Raw genomic sequence first — 24,484 nt, 5'->3', positions numbered from 1 at the left:
TATATAAGGCAATCTTGGATACTCTAAGTATTACTTTGGCAAATTGGAATATAAATAATTTTAAAATAGTGATTATATTTTAGCTATTTTAGCAAAGTATTCTATTTGTATGCCTGAATTTATAAGGGAAATATACTGTAGCATTTTGGAAAGTTTTCTGGCTGTAAGAACGTAAAGAGCACCTTTCAAGTCCAGCAGTCTGTTCTCAGAGTGGTCATTCAACTGCACAAGGAAGTTCTCTTGTCTCCCAGCAGATGGCCTTCAGAGGAAGTGACACTATAATTAAAACTAATAGCCATTGACCTCCATGACTTCTATAAGATCTCCATAACGTCTCCAGCCTTTCCTCATGAAGCTATTCCAGTCCTTTTGTAATCTTAATTGTCCTTTACTAGCTCTACTATATTCTTTTCAGGTGTGGAAACAGAACTGCGCACAGAACTTCATATGTAGTCACACCACAGACTTATATAAGGAAAATATAAATATTAGCATCTCTATTTTCAGCATTTTTTCTTATTATTCCTAAAATGCTGTTGGGATTTTTTTTATACAAATGCAGTCAACAAGTGTTGACTTGTTTTCTTCATTAGGAGAAGTCTTCCACTCTAAATGATACTTTTTGCCCTAATAGCTTCCTTTACAATGCTAATCAACAATGCAAGTTTTTTCTAGGACTGGGGCCATTTTCCTAATTGCTCTATTACAATGATTTTAAGGAACAAGGAGCTTGTCCCTTTGAAGTTTCTTTTTCATTAATCTTCTCAATTTTGAGAATTTTCTTTTTTGAAATCAAATATAGTGAGGAACTTCTATATGTATTGTATTATTAGACATTATTCCCAATGGTTCAACTACATTTCTCTCACAAAGTCCCAAGCGTTATTTAAGAGTTGGTTGATCCCTACCTTATCAGTTCCATGACCAACTACTGTAGCACACAGTGATTTATAGTACTTAAATTGAACCTCTCTGTCATGGTTTGAATACCCATTTACCCAGTCAATATATGGATAACTAAAATCCCTCATAACTATAAGATTTCCTTTGTAGAATTATTATTATTATTATTATTATTATTATTATTATTGTTATTTTATTAAATTAAATAATTAAGATGGGGAGGAAGGAAGCAGAATATTGGGGGTGGAGTGGCAACTGCTATTAGTCAATCTATCATCTCCAGTGTGATATTCCCCCATTGGGGCGCTAAACCAACTGCAGAGCCAGATCTTCAGGCTCTCATGGAAAGTCATGAGAATGGGACCCAAAGCTCACTCAGGGGCAAAATGTTCCAAAGGGCCATGGCCACAGCAGAGAAGGCTTTCCTCCTGGACCCTGCCAGTTGGAATTCCTTGATTGATAGGATCCACAGGATCCCTCTTCTGCGGGCATGGATAGAAGAGGGCCTGTTCCATAGGGGTGAGATGTTTCCTCAAGTAATCTGGATCTATGGCCTGCAAGGCTTTATAGGTATACACTTGGGGGAAAGGGGAAACTTTTCCTTTTTATTCAGGTGAAAACCGTGGAAACTTTCAGAGTCAGTTTTCACCAGTTGTGCCAACATGAGTATCCAATAAATTGCTCTTTGAGGAATCTACCTGCCTCAGAGTTCTGCTTTCTATGGGTGCATTACTTGGAACACTGACATCAGCAACCAGTGCAGCTCTCGGAACAATAGCATAACATGAGCCACTCTGGAAGCCTCGAAGACTGCCTGTGTCACAACACTCTGCACCAGTTGATAACTAAAATCCCTCATAACTATAAGATTTCCTTTGTAAAAAAAAAAAAAAAAAAAAGGGGAAACCACTCTTTGTGTTGATCTCAGCCCCCCATCTTTATCTATGCTTAAATAGTATAAATCATTCTATCTATATTTTATTCTCGTCTCTTACTTCTTTGCTATTTACCCCAACCTTCTGTAGACTCTCCCGTTCCTCTTCCTAAACCTCATGATCCCTTCCGATAAGATTTAAGCAACGTGGTTCATGCCACATATTCAAATATGACTTTACAGAAGAGTAATCAAACTTTCCCTTCTAGTAAAATTTAAACAGCGTAAATGATCTTTCTTAACCTCCTTTTCAAACAGTAATTCAAAATAATCTAGACAAGCTTCCCCTTCTTAGTAAAATTAAGCAGCGTAGATCAAATATTACTTTACACAGAAATCAATTTCTATCTTAAGATAATTCCAACCGACTTTCTCTTCTAATAGGATTTAAATAACGTAGTTCATTCCACATGCATTTTACCCTCATCCCTTACTTGTCTGATATTTACCACTATCAAATTTATACTAGCATTTGTTTAAAATCTAACTCAAAGCAATTTCAACCAACTTTCCCTTCTAATAAAAGTTAAATAGCATGGATCATTCCACATATTCAAATAATACTTTCAGCAAGAGTCAGTTAACCTTCTGTTTTAAAGTAATCCCTTCTAACAAAGTTTAAACAACATAAATCATTCCGCATTCTTTTTACACTTATCTTAAGATAATCCCAACCGGCTTTCTGTTCTAATAAGCCTTAAACAACGTAAATCATTCCACATATATTTTACCCTCATCCCTTGCTTGTCTAATGTTTACCACTATCAAATTTATGCTAACGTTAATTTAAAATCTAGCTCAGAGTAGTTTCACCCAGCTTTCCCTTCTAATAAGAATTAGTCCGCTTTTTCTACCGGAGAGAGGTCTCAAACCCCCATTCAGTCCTCAACTTTGGCGAATATTTTGAAATGTCTAAATTCTCGATCTCCGTTTTTCTGCTTCTCCGAGGGAGGAAGGGCTACCCCCTCCATCTTGCAACCACATGGCCTGCCGTTTGCCTTCTCCTTCCGCTTGTCTCTCCTCTCTTCCAAGCGAGTCAGGAAGTCCCGCCTTCAGAATCCTGCAATAGAAATCTTGAGCCTCCGAAACAGAGTTAAGACGAAATCTTTGATTCTCAAATGTAACCGTGATGCCGGCAGGGGCCTCCCATCTGTATCGAATCTGTTGACTCCTAAGCTCCTTAGTTAAAAAGGTGTAATCCCTTCTTGCTTTCAGCATCTGGAAAGGAATATCTTTGAAGACAATCAGGTCCTGGTCATCAACTCAGAGACTGTTATTATGAAACTTTTGCACAATCGCATTTCTAGATTCTTTTGTAGAGAAATGTATAATTATGTCCCTCGGGAGCTGTCGCTGTTCCGCTATCAATGAGTTCTGGCGATAGATTTTCCGAATCTGCCAATCAAAGTTAAGTCCCGGGCTTCCCACCGCATGGCTGAAGGCTTCAGCAAAGGTCTGTTTCAAATTCTCTTGCTCCTTTTCACGGAATCCTCTGACTCTTATTGCAAATGCCTTCCTATTAAAATTTATCATCATGAGCTGTTCTTCATTGTCTCTAATTTTTTGTTGTAAAATTTGAATATTGGTAGTCAAATTAAAATTAGCCTTCTCCAAACTTTCCAATTTGTTCTCTATTTCAGCAGAGTAATCTGACAGGGCAGACACGGCTGCAAACGTATTCGCCTTCATTTGATTAACTTTAGACTTTAAATCATCATATAGTTCCAATACAAATTCCTTAATTTCTTGTTTAAAGGCATTAAACATTTTAAAGAAATATTCCTGTGTTAAAAATTCTCCAGTAGAGGGCATAGGAGACAAAGGCTGTGGTTCCAGTAAAAATTCTTTAAATTCTTTAGACACATTTGTAGCAAGACGCTTCTTTGACCTGGGTGCCATAATAAATAAACAAGTAAGCAGCGCTTTGCTCCCCTCTATTTCCAAAGAAGAAGAGTTTATTTTGTTAAGGAGCGGTCTGCAGGAAGGTAAAACCGGCTAAGTACATCCACTATCAATCATCCACGGAGAGAAATCGCCATTTTGAAGTCCATTTAGACAAAGAAGTTTTTTTCTTTTCTCTTTTCTTTTCTCTCTTCTTTTTTTTTCTGTTTTTCTTTCTTTTGACATATTACTTTTATTTTTTAATCCATATGTATACAAGATATTTTAGACAGAAGGTAGTGCCAGGTGTGGGCCCTGGGAAGTCGGGAGGATTGGGGATGGGGATTTGTGGGGGGTGGGGTGGGGGGGTGTTAACATAGTCTTAATAAGAACAAGAATGTATTTATATACGGTGGTTCTTTTTTTTCTTTTTCTTTTTTTTTTTTTCCTTGGTTCATTTTACTTTTATCAGATCAAACAACACTCGAATAAAGGCATACACCAAGGAGGGAGGTAGAGGGAAAGAAGAGGGAGGAGTAAGGAAGGAGTAAGGGGAATGTAAGGAAGGTGTCTGGGGAGTAAGGGGAGAAGGAAGGTTTGAGGGGAAAGGGAAGTAGGAGGGGAGTGTTAGAGGGAGAAAGGAAAGTTGGAGGGGGTAGATGGGGTGTATGGAGGATGGAAGGGTTAGGTGGGGTTGTGAATGATGAGTTGTGTTTCCTTTTTATTTCTTTGTTTTATTCCCTTTTTCTTTTTTTCTTTTCTTATAGTAAATACCCTGTATATAAGTGATTGCAAATGGAATGTGAAAAATGAATAAAATATATTTAAAAAAAAAAAAAAAGATTTCCTTTGTAGAATGCCTCTGATTTCCTTCTCCATTTTCAGGTAACTTTCAGCATCTAGGTTAGGCTTCCCAATGTTTTTCAAGGGTAGCTCTATGCAGAATACATTGCAATAAGTCCAAGTATGAGATGACTACGTTTTGAATGATTGAGAGTATGGACTCCTTATCCAGGAAAGGTTGCAATTGGCACACAACTCAGAATGTGGAAAGGCTCTCCAAGCTGCAACTGCCAGCTGCTCTTCAAGCAGGAATTGTGAGTCCAAGAGAACTGCCAAGTTGTGGAGCAGTGCCACCCCATCCTAGAGCTAAGGATGTCAAAATCCTGGATCTTGAAGCTCATTGCCCCCAAAGCCAGGGTTCAGCCAGAACCCGTTGTCCCCTATCCAGCTTCCAGACACTATGAGAGGACAGTGACAGCAACACTTGGGTAACCAGAGGTGGAGATACAGTTGAGTATTATCTGCATATTGAAAATACCTCAACCCATGATAACAGATGATCTCACCCAGTGTCTTCATGTAATTGTTAAAAATGAGTAAAAAGAGTACTGAGCCCTGAGACATGATACAGAATAAGGGTAGTGAGCTGGATCTCTCAACGCCAAACCAGTACAAGCATGTGCCGCCCGGACCCAGACCCTGCAGCCAACCCAAAATGATACAATGGTAGATGGTATCAAAGACTATTGAGTAGTCAAGGAGAGCAAGGATGGTTGTACTACTCTATCCCGCTTTCAGCAGATTTCATTCACAAGTGTGACCAGTGCTTTCTTTTCCTCAACCGGGCCTGAATTGTGACTGAAAGAGGCCCAGGCAATTCATTGAGGGAATGAAAGTGATAGGAATTTTAGGAAAGAGTATATCATACTACCACCATAATGTAGGTATGAGTAACTGAGGAAGTCAGACTAGTGTCGATTCAACAAAATAAAATAATAAAAGGGTTCCATGGATGAAAATCCTAGAAACAAAACAGTTCAGTTCAGCTTGGAAAACTCTGAAAATGAGATACAAAGACCAAACAAAAATATTACCAGAGAGAAAGAAAAACAAGAGACACTGACAGAACCAGAGTGGTTACACAAAAAACTGTCTGAGAAGCTGGAGGACAAAAGGAGAAGTATTAAAAAAAAACCAGAAAGAGACCCTTGTAACTAGAGCAGAATATCAGTAAATAGCCCCAATCTGCAAGGAGAAAGTAGGGAAGGCTAAGGCTGAGAATGAGCTAAAACTTGCAACAAATAACAAGAGAAAAGTCCAGGAAATGGCTTGTACTGGTATGCAAAATTCCATTCCAGTACAACATAATGAGAAAAGGAGCCCAAGATGCCGGAGTTCCTTAAAAAAGAAGATATTAAAATACACTTACTATTAAGAAGCAATTACAATTAAGGGTTAGGGTTATAAGCAGATTAAGTCATTATGGCTCCACAAAAAATATATTAACATCTTCCAATCAAAAAAGCTACATATAAAGGGGGAAAGAACTTTCACCAAGCAGAATCTGTAAAGAGAATTTGGATTTACAGAGAGGGAGTTAGACAACCTAAATTTTAAAATAAACTAAAGAGACAGAACAACAACACAGAAGGACTCCTTCAGGCACCCTCAGAACAGTACATTCTAGTTGCTCAGGAAGCTGCTGCCAGGTCTCCAAAATATGCCCTAATTAATTTACGAGGCTCGACTTCCACTTTATCTGAATCCTTCTTAGTGTAATGTCTGATGCAATAATCAAAAGTGGCATTTGACTAGAATCATAGAAAAAGAGGGTTGGAAGTCACCTGTCCTATCTCCTGCCTAGTGGGCAAGTTCTCATCTTATCTGTTGATGAAGATTTTCAGTCATCCAGTTAAATTCTGGAAAATATCATGGCAACTGGACTTTGTATTTTATTTTTGATTTGAGACATCTCATACTAACCTTGACAAATGATTACCCAATTTTCCTTGAAAACCTTCAGTAATAGAGCATCCTCAACTTCAGGAACCAAACTATTCTTACCTGATCCATGGGTGATATGGAGAATAGATCTGTAGTCCTAGCCCTGCTTCAAACTCATTATGTATTGGAACATAGTTACTATAGTTACCCCTCAGATATATCTTCTTTAGGCTGAACATACTTTTAACTGTTCTTCTGAGCTTGATAGCTTTGTTGCTGCAGCCCAAAACTGCAGTGGCTGCAGCTGTCACACATTGCTGACTCATGATGAATCTGTGGTTTACCAAGTTCCTATATCATTCTTGAAGTACTACTGCTAAACAAAGCACTACTGTCTCTGTATGTGATTTTTCTGGTTTTAGGTCAGGATTTAGTACTGGGACATCATTGTTTATGCTTGTGGATGACCTGTGGCAAAGCCAGGATGGAAGTGGTGGAAGTAGACATCCTTGTTCTCTCTCAGCTGCTTTTGTTGCCATTGATTAGCTGGATCTGTAGGTTGGAGATTGGGAGCACTGTTTTATGGTAGTTCTATTTTTTTTTCCTCCTGAGACCAGTTCCAGTCAGTGTTGGTTGGGGAAGAGATCATTCTTAGGCCTCTCCTGTGTATACTACTGTACAGGTTTCTACTTTCTGTCTCCATCTTTTCAACTTCTACATTAAACTGCTAGGTGAAATCATTCATAGAATATAGAATAATATCATTGGAAGGGAACTTGGAAATCTTTTTGTCCAATTCCCTGCACATGGCATTTATTTGCTTGTTTGGAGATTGGTATCATCAGTATGGCTGATGATACCCAATTACAGGTAGTCCTCAATTTATAACCATTCATTTAATACTGGTTCAAAGTTATGATGGCTTTGGAAAAAGTGATATGACCTATTCTCAAAGTTATGACTGTTGCAACATCCCTGCTGTTATTTGATGAAAGTGCTTGGCAACCATCTTTCATTTACAGTATGAAAGTTGCACTATCCTGCGAACGATTGCAATTTGTGATCTTTCCAGCCAGCTTCTGACAAGCAAGATCAATTGGGGAAGCCAGACTTGCTTAATGACCGTGTAATTCACTTAATGACCATGATAAAATAGTCATAAAATCAGGTCCAGTCATGTGATGCCTTGTTTAAAGACTGCATCACTTAGTGACCAAAATTCCACCCCCAAATGTGGCTGTAAGGTGTCAAGATTCTGTATTAGTGTTTGGAGGCTGTGTGGGTTTGAACCATTTCTTTTTTTTATGATTCAAAAGTTTTATTTCTTTTAAAACGCAAGTATTTCGTCATTCCTCAATCAGTAGGTTTGAACCATTTCTGATTCAATCCTATAAAGATCAAGTGTTGTATATCCAGATTTGGGAAAAACACAATGAGATAGAATCACTGCTCAGCATTATCTGCATATATAGCCAAAATATTGCAATGGAATTTGGACTGGACATATGTGCCACTCTTATCATCAACAGGGAGAAAATAGTGAAAATTGAAGGAATCAAGATGCCCTATGGAAATATCACCAAGAGTCTGGATAAACTCCTGGGCTGCTTCTGAGGCCATACCTAGGGATGGATCTGGGGAACTCCATTGCCAGCCCTGGTATCGCCTCCAGCAGCTCAGATAAGGAGGTTGTTACAGAGCAGGGAGGCTGGTACAGTAACAACTTTCCCAACTGATCACATGAGCCCAGCTTCAGAAACAAGGTCTTACATTCATAAACTTGGGGAGAAAGCCCCCTGAATGCCAAAAGAGATTTTCAAGTGATCACTGCCACCACCACCCCCTACCCTGAGGTCTTGGCTGGTACCAAACTCTAAACCTAGCTGGGCACATCTCTGAGAGGGGAACCCCTTCTTCCAGTGATGCATGCCAGGTCAGTTGCTCTTTCTCAATAAGAGCCTAAATAAGGGAAACCTTATTATTGACTAACTTGGCATTTACCAGCAGCAGTTGAACCTCAGGGCTTCCAAGGGTATACTATCCAGGAACTGGGAATGAGCTCAGAGCTAGAAGATGCTACACATTGGGGCATCTCCCCCTGTAATGGCCTGCCCTATGGCTCTTGTAGCACATCATGCCTGTCACCACTCTAATGCGTTGTCCTGCCCATGTTCCCCAAAGTGAGCATGCCCTCTTCCCTGACCTCCCCCTCACTAGAACCAAGTGCTCCGCTATCCCTCTCTAGACACTCTTGTGCACTTCCTCAGATATCCTGGGAGTGACAGGTGAAGGAGATAGCCTTCAGATTCTATAATTCAAGTTTTCAGCCCCAGCTAGGTTCTCACAACTCTACTCCCCAAACCTTATAGAAGAGAGACTCAAGATTTAGGAGTTTGACAGGCTTGAATATTGAGCTCTAGCCAACAAAATCACTGGAAGCTTTCAAGAAGAGAGTGGACTGCCATCTGTCAGAAATGGTGTAGGGTCTCCTGCTTGGGTGGGGGATTGGACTAGATGACCTACAAGGCCCCTTCCAACTCTGTTAATATTAAAATGTAAAGTAGAGAAAAGTAAAGTCCTGCACATGGGCATGAAAAAAAAACAAATGCACAGATATAGAATACATGCTACCTGACTCAGCAGTAGAAACTGTGAGAGTGATGTAGGCGGTTCTGGTAGATGACCATTTAAGTATGAGCCAGCAGTGTGCTAAAACTGCCAAAAAGCCAGTGGAGTCCTAGGCTGTATCAATAGAGGAATAATTTCAGATCAAGTGAAGTGATAGTACTTTATACTGCACAGGTGAGACCATACTTGGAATATTGCATCCAGTTCTGGTCACCATGATACAAAAAGATACTGAGACCTAGAAAGAGTGAAAAGAAGAGCAACAAAGATGAAAAGAAATCTGGAGGTGAAAATACAGAATGAATGATACAGGGAACAAGGTATGTCTAATCTAACAAAGACTTTATTAGAAAAAATAGGGATGATATGATAGCAGTCTTACAGTGCTTGAGGAACTGTCACAGAGAAGAGAGCATGGATAAGAGATTGGATAAACCTAAAGAATAAAATAATTTTAACAATAGAAGGACTTACAATAAGGCTGGCATGCTTTCATATGGGATGGGAAAAACAAATTATAGTTATTTCCAAAGACACCAAATTAGAAATGCTATATTACAAACATGGCAAAAAAATTAAAATAAATAACTACAACAAAGTACCAATTTGGTTATCAACTATGGAAGCACTAATCTGTCCAAATGTGTTAGACATAGACAAAATAGTAAGATATGAGAAATTAAAATGAGAGAAATGGGAAAAGCTCTGGGGGAAAAATGACAAATTGACAAGGTCGACAGCTTACAAAGAAAACTTATACAAAATGTTCTACAGATGGCATTTGCCACCAGCGAAACTAGTGAAAATGTTTTCAAATAGTTCATTGGATTGCTGGAAATGCAGTCAGGCTCAAGGAACATACTATCATATATGGTGGACATGCATAGTAGCAAAAAAATATTGGATAAGAATAAAAAAATGGCTTGAGAAGATAATTAAACAACCAATAGAATTAAATCCAGAACTATTTTTGTTAGGGATAATTACAGGGAGTTATGAGAAAAAAATTCAATATTTAATACTACATGTCATAATTGCAGCTAGAATTATTTATGCATTAAATTGGAAGAATAAAAATATGCCATCAGAGAATGTGATGTGATAAGAAAAGTGTTAGAGTGCGTTGTGATGGACAGACCTACAAAAGAAATAAAAGATAAAGGAGAATTTGAACACTACTTGGTATGGAATTTATGGTATAAATGGTTAGAGGAAAGATGTAAAGATTAGGAAAGCATCAAGGGATGAAAGATTAAGGAGTTAGAAAATACTTACAAAGCCATATAAACAGACATGATATAAAATGTACGATGTATTATATATAAATTAGTACATTAGTAGATTAATATGTATAAAAGAAGTATATGTACACATGTATGGATGGATATAAAGGGGAAAATGGCATAATGGAGGTATACCAATGTGGAAATGTTGTAAAGATGACAATGGTGTTATAAAACTGGGGAAAAAAACCTGTTCAATAAAAATTATTTTAAAAAAAGAGAGAGAGAAGAGGGGGTCGATCTATTCTCCTTAGGGCAGGATGAAAAGTAACAGATGGAATATCTTTAAAGAAAGATCCAACCTCGAACTAAGGAGAAATTTTCTGACAGTGAGAATAGTTAAACAGTGGAATGATTTACCTCTGAAAGTTGTAAGTGCTTCATCACTTGAGAGTTTTAAGAAGAGATTGAACAGTTATTTGTCCAGAATAGTACAGGATCTCCTACTCAAGCAGGGGGTTGAACTAAAAGACTTACAAAATCCCTCCCAACCCTATTTTTCTATGTTCTAAATACTCAAGAGTACTGGGCTCAAGACAGAATCCTGAGGTATGCCACTACATGCCTCCCACAATGATGCAGACCCATTAAGGAGCAGGAGGTGGCTATAGTTTTTTCGGCTAACTGGGTTATCTGGTCTTGGGACTGACCATCCATGTTGTTCCACTCTATCAAAAAAAGTGCTACCATCTATTTTATTAAATGACTTATTAAATTCTAAGTACACTAGCCACATTATTTCCTTAGTTTACTAATCTAGTCATGTTGTCAAAGAAAGCATAGATATCCCACAATTTGAAACTGCTCCTGCTTCTATTGATGCAGTCTAAAATTGCATTTGCCTTTTTGGCAGCAACATATAGTAACTATTCTTACTTATTTTTGCTATACAGTTCATTATTATTCCAAGATCTTTTTATAAGTGCTCTTATCATTCCAAATATTTTCAATGTTAAACTTATAAATTTGAAATCTGTTTTTGAGGAAAATAACTCTGACAGGTTTGTTAAGCATTTTGTCACTTCCTCATAAAAGTCATGAATAAAAACTTTGACCCTGCCAGAACTGAATTTACTAACAATGTCTCATTCTACATTAAAGAAAGTCCTTTCAAGAACATTCCTTGAGTGTGATTTTAAAAACCAGCTATTTATTTAATTATCATGCCATCTGGTCTACATCTAACAAGTTTGCTAATCATAGGACATACTGCTAAATCTTTTGTTGAAATCAAGATACATTATGTGCATGTAATTTTCACAATCTACTGAAAAAGCTATCCAATTAAAATAAGATAAATGAATAAAATAAAATAGGTTGTTCTGACAGAATATATTCTTACCCAATCTCTGTTATACATACATACATACATACATACATACATACATACATACATGTGAAAATCACTCACGCCAGATCACGAATCCTCCAGAACCATAAAACCTACAAACTTGAAATGTTGGACGTACTGTATGTTCCTCTTGGCTTCTAGGTGCTCACTTAGAAAGGATTTTTTGAAATGACCATTAGATCATTAGTATTTGTTATATTATTATTAACACACTCTGATGCTAAGGAGTTCTACTCCCGCCCTGAAAAGATTTCTATTTAAAATGCCACTTGGGTGTGGCCAGTGCATGACTCATCCGGCCTGCTGGCTGGAAGTTTGGAGAGGAGCCTGAGGCAGAGAAGGAGACAAGATAGGAGAGGTTTCTGTGGCGAAAGGCTGAGGGAGAGAAGGGGATAGGATAGGGAAGGCTTCTGTGGGGCAAGGCTGAGGGAGACAAGGGGATAGGATAGGGAAGGCTTCTGTGGGGCAAGCCAGAGGGAGAGAAGGGGAAAGGAGAAGCTGATCATAACTACTCATTAATTTTCAAGGTGTAAGTATCGATTTATCAAGCCCGATCACATAGTTTTATAGCGGAGCACAGGTATTTAGCTAGTTATTAAAGAAAGTAGTTGTTGGTTTAGATAGACTTTTATTAATTATCTTCCAGATATCCAGGAGAATGAGTGAAGACAGCTGAAGGGAGGAAAATATTGTTCCTATCTTCAAAAAGAGAAGCAAGTAGGATCCAGATAGTAATAAACCACTTTTCTGATTTGGGAAGATTCTAGAGCAGGGAGTTTTTGCCCTCCCCAGGCTCTGGAGGCTTTCCTGAAGCCTGGGGAGGGTGAAAAACGGCCCAGCACCCCAACTGGAAGTTTGGGAACAAACTTCCAGTTTGCTGTTAGGCTTTTTTTCACCCTCCCCAGGCTTCAGGAAAGCCTCTGGAGCCTGGGGAGGGCGAAAAACGGCCCAACAGGAAGTTCAGGAACAAACTTCTGTTTGGACTGTTGGGCCTGTTTTTTAACCTCCCCAGGCTCTGGAGGCTTTCCTGAAGCCTGGGGAGGGCAAAAATGCCCTACCCCGGCGCTACGGAAGGCCAAAAATCAGCTGGCTGGCAGGCATGCGTGCCAGAGCTGAGGGCTGCCATGCCGGCAAATATGCCATAGGTTCGTAATCACAGTTCTAGAGTAACTCATGAAGTGATCAATGTGAAATTTTCTTGAAGCAATGCATTGATAACTAGAAAATATTCTTCTACAATGTTAGGATTAATCAATTTCTCATAAAAAATTCTGATAATGCTATGGACATATCCTGACTTTGCAAAAGATTTTTAAAAATATGGTATTTTGATTAGCATTTTAATTTAACTTGATGTGGATGACATGTCTACAGGGTATTTTTACAACTAGCTTCCAAAGTGTATGGCAACAATTCCTAAACAAAGTAGAATGAGAGATCAAGTGGGGTGCCAGAGTACAATTCTATGGCTTGAACAAAAAATGTAATAACAGCAGGAAACAGTATAACAGATTATTCACAGTTTATCAATAATATTTTATTGATATTATGAGAGGTTTCATGAGCATATTTTAAAGGTGTGTGTGTGTGTGTGTGTGTGTGCGTACATACATGTTCACATGCATCTTTCTGGCCACAAATGAGTATTATTGCTAGAAGGGGTTTGGGACCCTTAGGCTTACACACTGGGCTGTGCCCCCTTTGCCTCCAGCGACCTATCTCAGCTCATTCACAGCCAGCTTTCCTCTTCTGCTGGCGCTCTCCTGGCCAATGGGCCCCTGGCCCTCTGCCTCTGTCCATTAGCCCAGACACTGTTTGACCCAGCTCTTTGGCTTCACAGGACAAATAGCCATCAGCCAATCGGGTGGCAGGCAGAAGCAATGTTGCGGGGGGGGGGCAGTGTGCGAGGGGCAATCACAGGGGCAAGTTTTTCTCAAAGGGGAAGGTATTGGAAATGGCAAAACTGCACCCCAAAAGCATCCCCCTATTGGCATGGGGGATGTGACAAGCAAATGGAGGTGGTGCATGGCTGCAGGGGTAGGAGGAGTCTCTGTATTCTAGTCACATGCACACTGGTAATGCTCTGTAAACATTGCATTGGTTTAACACACTTAAGCACACACGGCCACCCATCCCAATTTTCCATTCTTTGCCTGAAATGCAGCTGGACACCACAATCATCACCCCCAAGGGCTGCGCCTGTCTGGTTTCTCCTCCCCCTCCTCCTCTCAGTTCCTCTTTACTCTCCCTGCTCTGTATGCATGGAGTGGGGGTAATCTAAATGAAAGGTGGGAATCTTTTCTATGACTCTCTACTTGCAGAAAAGTAGCAGCACTTCCAACGGCCATTGGAATTCATCTCAGCTTCTCTTGTCTTCACATTTCTTTTTCTGTGTTTCATTCCCTTCCCCTCTCCTTCTTTCTTCCTCTTCTCTTGTCTCTTCTTCCCTTCCTTCCCCTCCCCTCCCTCCACTTCTCTGTGCATCTTTTTGCACAGATGGAAGCTGATGCTTGACCTAGAATATCACACTTTGCTAGTGAGATCACAGTTCGATGCTTCCCTTGCAATTCTCTGCTTCCTGTTTTCATCTCAGCTTCTTTTCCAGTGTTTCTAGTCTTGGCACTTCTTAGATGTGTTGGAGGGGAGGGGAAGGAAAGGAAGGAAGATAGGTTGGCTCCCCTCCCAGAGAACCACTGTCTGGGATTCTGGGGAGAGCTAGCAACTCACTGGCATGATGGTAAATACTGGGCTTCACAACACAGGATCCCACCAAAACAGGAGAAGCAATGGGGCTCCAGACTTCCCCTCCCATTGAACCACTTCCTGGGATACTCATACTCACGTAGTGCAGACCATTCCACCTGTAGTCACAAACCATCAAAGAAATAATAGGTGACAAAAAGAAACAAGAGCACTTAAAAAAAAAACCCAGCTGTCATTAGTTTATTTAATAATTGATATTTTATCCCATCTGTAAGGGGTGGTGGTGTTCATACTCTGCCATGTAAGTTTCCTTTACCTATGTATCTTGATGTCAAGTTATGTAAATTGAGGTAACTGCAAAAGGCTTTGAATTACCCTATCACTGACATGGGTTACTATTATTTTTCCAAGTCTTGTGTGAATTCTGGCACTGCATCTATCACACTACTCACAATGCCAAAAAGTAAGGCAAGAATCAACTACACTCAGGTTATCAAATACACAGAGGGGCCCATCAGACAAACGTTTTTCTTCTTTCTTTCTTGCTACAGTTTCATCCATCTTGTAGGCAGAATTCTTCTTACCAACAGTAACACAACAAATGCTTGTTGCCCTCAATGATTGCAATATAGAATATTTTATTGGCTTCCCATGTTGGTGATGGGGTGCGGGCTACGAGTTACATGGAATAATGAGGCTGTTTGAAGACCGGAAGGAAAATCCTTTGTAAGTGTGGATATTTAGGAGTTCTCCTGAAGTGTGTATCAACTCCCAAAATGATTTTAGCTAAAGCCATATTATTTTTACTTTGTTTCTTGCAAAACATATGGGGGGGGGGAGCTATGGGGTGTGGGATAATTTTCTCCCAGTTGCTGGACATAAAAGCTATAAGGTCCATGGTAATCAAGGTCTGGCAACGGCTGGCGGGAGTAGCTGAGCAGCCTGCCATCTACCTGGTTGGTTAACTTGACCAGTGACACTAGGGGGATCAGTGATATCTATTTCTTTTATTATACTGAAAATGCAGGAAATATTTAGAGTTTGATTCACATTTGAACGTGCTGATATGATGTACTCAATAAAATGGATTTTTGAGAAAAGCTGCAGCCTCAGAATCCTGAATTGATTGGGTCCATTACTCTGAACCATGACATTAATCCAATCCTCCCTTTAAAAGATCAAGATTCCGGGATTCCTTAGCCCTGGCAGGCCACCCAGCTGCCTCAAGAAGGAGGGGAAATCTCAGGAGGAAATGGCTGAGGAGGGGAGAAATGGCCAGCAAGCCCACAACTATCTCGGTGGACACTCAAGTGAGACCACCCTACTAGTGATTACTTGGCCAAAGATGCAGCCAGAGAAGGCTGGCCTGCCACGGGAGCAGGAAGGAGACAGCTGCGGGGAGTCCCTACCTGGCAGCTGATGAGCTCTGGTGGAGGAGTGCACCAGAAGACGAATTCCCCGATTTCACCAGGTACTCAGGGGCCCATCTAATTAAGTGAAAGAAGAGGAGAGCAACAGATTGAGATGAGACAAAGGGTGGAGACATTTGGCCATGCTTCAAATCCATTCGGCGGAGCAGCTGAGGGAGCAGTTCAACCACATAGCATCCAAGAGGTGCTGCACTGGTTGGAAGTAGCAGAGGAAGTGGCCATCTGGGCGGGCCAGCCGCTCCTGGGTTGGTGGAGCCCAAGCTCGCTGTCAGGTTCTACCTTGCCAGCCTGAAGCTCTGACTGGCGACCTGAGGGAGCCCAGATCAAATATTACAAACGTGGCAGCGAGCAGTAGCAGTGAGCACAAGCCCAAGGCAGACCCCAGCCATTGCTGGCTAAAGCCATGAGGGCGAATCCTGGCCCAGGGCCAACCCTGTAGAGGCCACCACGAGAAGCTAGCCTGCCAGGCAGCTGCAACATCCTCCTCAGGTGGCCCCAGGTTCACTTCCCCCTGGGATCTGAGTAGTATCTGGGCTACTGGCCACTGCCACCTTACCCAATGGAGCTTCCACCCCTGAAGATATTGGACGGGGATCCCAACAAGCTGGCAATCTTCCTTGACCATGTGCTGGGCCACCTAGACCATTATGCCTTAGCCTACCCAACCCAGACAGCGATGGTAAATGCGGTGGCAGCCAACCCCAAGGGCCACCCTTCATGATGAAGCACCGAAGTGGAGGGATGCTGGGATGTCGATATGAGAGCTAAAGCAAAAGGGATAGTTCAGTGAAGGAATACATTTGAGAATTTTAAAGAGTTGAAGGGAAGCTGCAGCATTTGTCAGAACAACAACTCGTTTACTTCTTCAAAGAGAGCCTTAACAGAAAGTTACACCAGGTGTGCGCGTAACAGGAACTCCCTGATTGACTGCACGAATGGTACTGGGCTGCTACAGCACTAGAAGCGGAGCTGAAAGCCTGCAGACCAAAGAGCGATCCCGAAGCGAAACCAAGGAAGAGCCAAGAGAGCCAACAGGCTGAGTGGTGATTGGCCTCAGCCACGCCCACTAGAGTGTCCACAAGACCAAGTCGGGTTCTATAGGGGGCTCAAGAGATGTTCATGCAGTTGATAAATTAGGTGCTATATGAGTGCCTAAGGGGTCAGTGGCTAAGATGCTGAGCTTGTTGATCAGAAAGGTCGGCAGTTCAGTGGTTTGAATCCCTAATGCCGTGTAACGGAGTGAGCTCCCATTACTTGTCCCAGCTTCTGCCAACCTAGCAGTTCAAATGCATGTAGAAAAATAGGGACCACTTTGGTGGGAAGGTTGTTGCTCTATACGCCTTCAGTGTTTAGTCATGCCGGCCACAGGACCATGGAGATGTCTTCAGACAGCGCTGGTTCTTCGGCTTTGAAACAGAGATGAGCACTACCCCTAGAGTCAAGAACTACTAGCACATATATGCAAGGGGAACCTTTACCTTTATGAGTGCCTATATAAGGGTATCCTGGTTTACTTTGATGATATCCTCATTTTCACCAAAATGATTGAGGAACACATCCAGCTGCTCCACCAAGTCCTTAAGAAGCTACTGGCAGCAAACCTATACGTTAAGCTGTCCAGATGCAAGTTCCATCAGATCCATCTGGACTACCTGAATTACCAAGTGTCAAGCAAGGGGGTGGAGATGGACCCGGTGAAAGTGAAAGCCAGTGGCTTCCTGTGGTTTGCTAATTTCTACAGGCAAGTCACCCCTTCATTTGCAAAGATAGCCTTGCCAATCACTGAACTACTAAAAACTGGAAAGATAGGAGCCAAACTCCAGCCAGGCTAGCCTCTCCAATGGACTATGGAATACCAGGAGGCATTTGAAACCCTAAAGAGGCTATTTGTGAAAGAACCAACCAGGGTGTTAAAACACCCTGATCCCCAAAAGCCGTTCGTGATCTAAGTCAATGCCAGCAACATGGCCATGGAGGCTGTCCTCCAAAAGAATGGGGAGAGAAACCTATAGCTATGCACTTACACCTCCTGAAAACTCACGGACAGAGAGAGACACTGGGCCATATGGGAGGAGGCCTTTTGCTGTCCAGTGGGCATTATTCACCTGGCGCCACCTCCTGGAAGGGAGGAGTGTACCTTTTGAAGTGTGGACAGAGGGAACTTCCTGGCCGTTGCCTTCTTGCGGATGGCCCAGTACAAGAGCAGTCGGGAGGAGATAGTTAATGCAATCATGGGGAATAAAATCCAATTGTTAGGAAAGATCCCAATTACTATCTTAAGGAAAAGACTCACTATTAAAAATTAATGGAGGATATTTAATCCTGGATGGACCAGAAACAATGACTGTGGTAATTTATAGCAGACCAGAAACCATTGTGGACTTTCTTTGTGTGAAATATAATAAATAGACTGTTAACAGAGGGTTTTGAAGTTTAACTTAAGTTGTTGGTTTTACCTATTAACTATGTTTCATATAGTAGATAGAGGTCAGGCTAACTGGATTGGGTAAATATTATTCTAGAAATTTATAAATTGTGTGTCTGCTTTGCAAAGGAGGGGGCATATATCCTTGAGGTATATTTATCAGTATTCAATTTAGGGGGAACAATTTGTGTGTATGTCTGTTTTGTTTTTTATTTTATGCACTCTTTTTGTGCAGTCTTGTTAAATTGTGTTTTGTTTTTTGTACTTTTTAGCTTGTATTTTAATGTTTTAAATAAAAATAATTTTTTTAAAAAAATATTTCTAGGTCAGTCTAATTAACCAAAATGATTGGCAAAAATACCTTATAAAAATCCCAACAATATGCTACAGAAATTATTAAGTACTACAATATGTACAAAAGCATTGCTAGAATTGGTGTGTCCTGAGATTGTTTTAAAAAGTGCAAGTATCTGTAAAAAGACCTTTTTGTTTTTAAATCAGCACAATAAATCTCTCTGAAAATATCAAAGATAAAATTTTCTGTGATAACTTCATTCCAGTTTGATTCTCATATATGTTTGGATGAAATTCATATTGGTTCCTTTGATTTGCTTTTTCCATTTATGATAATTAAAAATTTAACATACTTTCAGATTGCTGAAACAACAATCTCCAAAATCAATGTCATCATCCCCATTCTCTTCTCCACCTCCCCATCATTTGGTTTCCCCACCACTGCATTATAGATTGTTACACAAAAGTCAGTGACCAACACATCATAGCACATTAGCTAACAATGGAAACATTTATTGACATCACATCATGAGTAAAATAACTTTACCTGAACAAAGCTGAGAAGGAAAATTAGCATTTATAATAAGCCCCAAAAGAAAAGAAATAATGACACAATGCAAGGAAGATTAACACTATTCCTTGAATGTTTCATATTTTTATTGATAACTAACTGCAACCAGTTTGAAGCATGGCATCCAAAACTGTATCTACCAAAGCCTCAGTGGTTAAAAATATTTCCCAAATGCTACCCAGCTTGTAAACTATATATCACTTTTCTATTCTGCCATGTTTTCTGTCATAGATCAAAATGTTTTGAATCATATGGTTTTCCTTGCTTTGAATTCCATCCAGCAGCAGTAATCGGTATGTGCTCATAATCTAATCGCTCAGCAAAGATTTTCCATGCCATTCTAGCTATAGAGTCAATTCCATTTCTGCATGCAAAAATCTTATATCCATGGCCCATGTCACTCTATTAAAATTGTTCAATTTTACCATATTGTTTCTGCAAATGTACTAAGGCTTTAGTGGCATCGTTTCTACAGAAGAAATAAATGCTTTCAATGATTTAGATCAATGATATCTGAATGGAAATATGACTGGAAAATGGGATCCATAAACAAACCCAACTCTAGGATTTTAACACCTGTTTTATAGTAATGAACACGAAACATCAGAACAAAATACATCCTGATGCATGGATCATTGACCACTGACAACCCAATCCTTCATGCTGCACCCAAGTGGTAGGATTCATTTCCCTAAATGCCATCAGCCTGCTCTGATTTACCACGATCATCCAATCTTCTCCCCATTCATACCCTTATTCCCTTAATTTTCTGGATTGAAGGAAGCCTCTTTTGTAAATAGTCCTATGAATGTAACATGCATCTGGACACTCCAGTCCTCCAACCTGCATCCTGCCAATCTATTCATGCAATCGAGGCCAAATCCATTTCATTCCCACACCTCTGTCCATATGGCCCTGTTGTAGCATGAGGGAATCGTGGGAGGGTGCAGCACAATCTCTCCTACCTGTTTATTGGTGTATTTCTGAGGGTTGGTACGGTAGCTGTAGTCTGAATATTGTTCCGAGCCTGTAGAATTGCTGTCCCCAGTGCCCACAAATGTATTGGTTGCTGGGAGGTCCTGTACTACCTGATGCTTCTTGGAGGCAGATGGTGATTGGGGTTGCAGTTGAATGGAAGGCAAAGGTGAATTGGAACGGTAATGCCGGCCCAAGTCAGGGCTTCCAGGTGGATAATTAAGAGGCAGATGGATGCGGGGACTGTCACTTACAGAATCATTCATAAGGTTGAATTTAAGTGATTTCTGCAGACCTGTTTCTTCTTCATCCTCAGTTGGTTTGGGTGGCTTAGTGGATTTGCTTTTTTTCACTTTGCCTTTAGCTTTGTTCCCTTTGCTACTTTGTTTGGGAGCATACAGATCCTTAGTTTCTTTTTTGCCAGCTTGATAACCACTTTTGGCCTCCTTTTGACGGCAATAGCGTACCAGCACAACAAGCAAAATTATCAAGGTGACAGCTACTATGCCTGCAATGACTCCAAACAAAATATTACTGCGCTGCTTGTTGCGCTCATACTCTGGGTCACCAGCAATGTCAATGTCAATAGGTGTGTCCAAACTGTGTCCTACTAGAGTCTCTAACAGTGTCCGGTTAGCCAATGTTTCATTCACATAGAAATGAATTAATGCTGTGCCATGGTGAGAAGGTTTCCCTTTGTCATTTACATGTACAACCAAGCGGTGAAGTCCATGATGCTTGCGGAGAATCTCTTTTTCTAGTGTGATATTTCCACTTACAGATGAAATCTTAAAGAGTTCAAAGGGGTTTCCCCCAGCAATTCTAAATAGTAATTCAGCATTAATCCCAGAATCAATGTCTTCAGCTCCAACACTCATAACCTGTTGCCCAGGACTAGTATTAGGCAGAATATGTTTATAGGAAGCATTGGATGGAGATATAATTACAGGAGCATTGTCATTCTCATCTAATACATTGATTGTCACCCCCACATAAGCAGATCTAGGTGGCTCTCCCCCGTCTACAGCTTTAAGCCGGAAAGTGTAAGTACTCTGTCGTTCACGATCAAAAGATATACTGGAGAGAATGGTTCCAGTACCATTTTGGATGACAAAGTCACCATTGTCCTGTTCCACTGAGAGTTGAATGACAGCATTATCTCCTTTGTCTGCATCAATAACTGTCACCATGCCCACTGGACTCAGCGGCGGCATGTTTTCCATGACAGAAAAATTGTAGCCACTGAGCATGAATTTTGGATCATTATCATTGCGATCCATGACATTGATGGCAATTGAGGCAGTCCCTTTGCGGCTAGGACTACCCTTGTCAGTTGCAACTACTAAGAATTCATAGCGTTCTTGTTGTTCCCGGTCCAGCACATTTTTTACACGGATTTCACCAGAATCTGGATCAATTGAGAAGGTGTCTTTTGATAAAGATTCTCCAGCAAGGGAGTAGACCAGTTTAGCATTAGATCCACTATCTGCATCAGTAGCACTCACTTCTACCACCAAGTCATTTGGCGAATTATTCTCAGGAAATGTCACCTCTGTTGAGCTCTGGCTGAACACTGGATCATTGTCATTGACATCCATCACCTGCACTTTTAGGGAATTAGTGCTTGACAGGGGTGGATTACCTGAATCCACAGCTACAATCTCAATGGTATACTCTTTCACTGCTTCATAATCCAACGGTGTAGTGGTCTGTAGAAAGTATTTCTTTTTGCTATCGCTGCCAGTATCACTGGCTTGTCGCAGCTGAAAAGGTACATCACCAGCCACTACACAGGTTACAACAGCATTTTCACCTTCATCCCGATCAGACACCTGTACCAAAGCCACCGGTGTTTCAACTGGTACATCTTCCGAAATATTGGCAATGCCATCCTGATGAGTCACCAAACCAATACCACGAATTTCAATTGATGGAGCATTATCATTCATATCCCTGACATTGATCACTACCTGGGCACGGGCAGTTTTGGGGTTAGCTCCCTTGTCCTTAGCCAACACTGAGAACTTGAGCACATTAATATCTTCACGATCAACAGGACCTTGTACTGTGATGAGTCCAGTGGCTCTGTCTAAGCGTAGCAGCCGATGAATTACATCTGAAGCCTGATGGAAGGAATAATCAATCTCGGCATTGGCACCCTGATCAGAATCATTGGCTTTCACCTGAAATGAAAAAAAGAATCTAATTAGATAATGCTTCAGTGCTTTCAAGTTTTGGGTGCTACTTTCAGAGAATTTAAAATATTATGACCTAATTACAGTTAAACAGCAGTAAACATTATTAAATAAATGATTACAGCATATTACACTTACAATGAATTTTTGTCCTGATCCCACTCCCTTTTTTAGGAGGAGGGGAGAATTCCGTACTTCACTACTATATAATGTAAAGTGCAGAATTGGGCAACCACATAGACAATATATTTCAATAACTTCTGCAAACGATGTCTACAAAACATCAAAGAACCCCTACTTGTTTTTTACTACTGAGTTGGTTGGCAAAAAATGCTGGTTTTCCATTATGGCAAAAATAGAGAGCAATCTTTAACTGATTCATGGGGAAGAAACAAAGCTTCCTTCTTCCCTTTAAGAAAGTACAGCCCATGATCCAGCATCCTTCTTAAAACGTGCAGCTCCTGATCTCCACTCAACAATCAAAGCAGCATTTAGAACTGAAAAGGTTGTCCATCTCTGCTACTGCATGACATTTAAAATTAAGTAAACCTCACTAATTTCAGGAACACCAGGGCATTAGATCTGTTGTTTACAGATCACCCATACAAGTTATAATTAATGAGTGAACATAAAGATGGGTATTTCAATATAGAGCAGTTTGACAAGGGATTTTTGATTCCCTCATTTGAATAATACAAACAAAAAAGGGATACTTAACCTGTGACTGATTCGTCTAATGATCACCTAAAATTTACACATATAAGTTATGTACCTAAATAAACTCCTGAAAACAGTACTGACTTAAGATTTTTTCAGGAATGTTGCCCTTTCCTCTAATGTCTAGTTCCTACATTTACATCTGGTTCTGAAGATTCAACAACAAGGTAGCAAATCACATGTGATACAATCTGGAATAGGGGGAAAGGGATCAGTTTTGTGAATTTAGTCATCAATTCTTCCTCTTAGGTATCTAACAAATGACCAGAAGAAAATATAGCCCTGTCAAATTTGTAGATCAAGCCAAAATCCCAAATGAAGATAGAAGGCTACAATTAGATAGAATTCTTGTGTGTTGAATTGAGGTAAACGAAGAGACAAACCGATTGTGGGCAGCAAAACCAACTGGTGGTGAACAAAGAGACAGTGAATGAGTGGGGCCAACTGTGGAGCAGGGAGGAAAATCAGCTGTGGGGCAATGAGGGCAGCACAACAACTGGCAGGGAACAAAGAGGTAAGTCGGTGAGAGAGCAGAGCAGGGAGGAGGAGGAGAGGTGAACTTGCTGTGGACTATCACACAAGTGAGAGAGCATAACAGGGAGGAAGGAAAGAGAGGAGAGACAAGCTTGCTGGTGGAAGCAGTGTTCTAGCGCAACTGACAAGCAAACAAGAGCCATGTGGTTGCAGAGCAAAAAGCAGCAGCAGCACAACAGAGAGGAGAGAGAGCCAGAGGCAGCACGGGGCAGTACAGTGAGCTAGACCCTGAGAGCAGCACAGAGAGCAATGGGGAAAGCAACAGTGGAGCTGAGTGAAGGGCTGAGTGGAGCAGACCAGACAGTGGAGTTGAGCTGACAGGAACGCTGAATGGCAGACTGAGAGAGAGGACCAGTGCAGAGATGAGGCTGAAAAGACCCGAGCACCGAAGGACAAAAGGGAGCTGGCAGAGAAAACAACGAGGTAAGAGCAGCAGACAAAAGAAATGAAGACAACAAATTAAGCCTGAGGTTCCAATAGGCAGGGAGAGAAGACCCAGGTAGAGAATAAAAATAAATACAGGACAGAAAATAAAAGATAAATAGGCAAATAATGACAAGAGTCAAAAATTAGAAACCAAGGAAGAATAGGATTAATAAAGATCAATCAAATAAATAGCACAAATTTTAAATAATAAGATAGGAAGGAAATGGAGCTCAACAAGTTTTTAAAAATATAGGGAAGGGATAAATAAAAATAACATAATAATAGGCAAGTTAAATAAATAACAAGATTGCAAAACAAGCACAAAAAGGCAGAAAAAAAGGATAGAAAAAAAGAAAGATATGAAACTTTTTACCCTTAAAAGAACCAGCAAAAAGAAACAAACTCATGGATCAGGTGACAGATACTATCGAGATATAGAATATATGTTCCATGTATGTGCTTATGCCCAAAGAACATTCAAATTATACATGTATTAAATGTAAATTA

The 24,484-nt window shown here is 40.5% G+C and overlaps 1 protein-coding gene across 1 annotated transcript in view; it reads right to left on the bottom strand.

Annotated features, from left to right (window-relative positions):
- The window catches only part of PCDH1 (protocadherin 1), a 196,486-nt gene that overhangs the window by 80,923 nt on the left and 91,079 nt on the right, over positions 1-24,484 (bottom strand). Inside the window, exon 3 of the mRNA XM_032220189.1 lies at positions 20,096-22,288. Within this exon, the coding sequence (XP_032076080.1) occupies positions 20,096-22,288 (2,193 nt within the window). The remainder of the gene's footprint in view (positions 1-20,095; positions 22,289-24,484) is intronic.

Source organism: Thamnophis elegans, chromosome 6, assembly GCF_009769535.1.
Source record: "Thamnophis elegans isolate rThaEle1 chromosome 6, rThaEle1.pri, whole genome shotgun sequence".
Taxonomy (NCBI): domain Eukaryota; kingdom Metazoa; phylum Chordata; class Lepidosauria; order Squamata; family Colubridae; genus Thamnophis; species Thamnophis elegans.
This window is presented reverse-complemented; position numbering and strand designations above follow the sequence as displayed.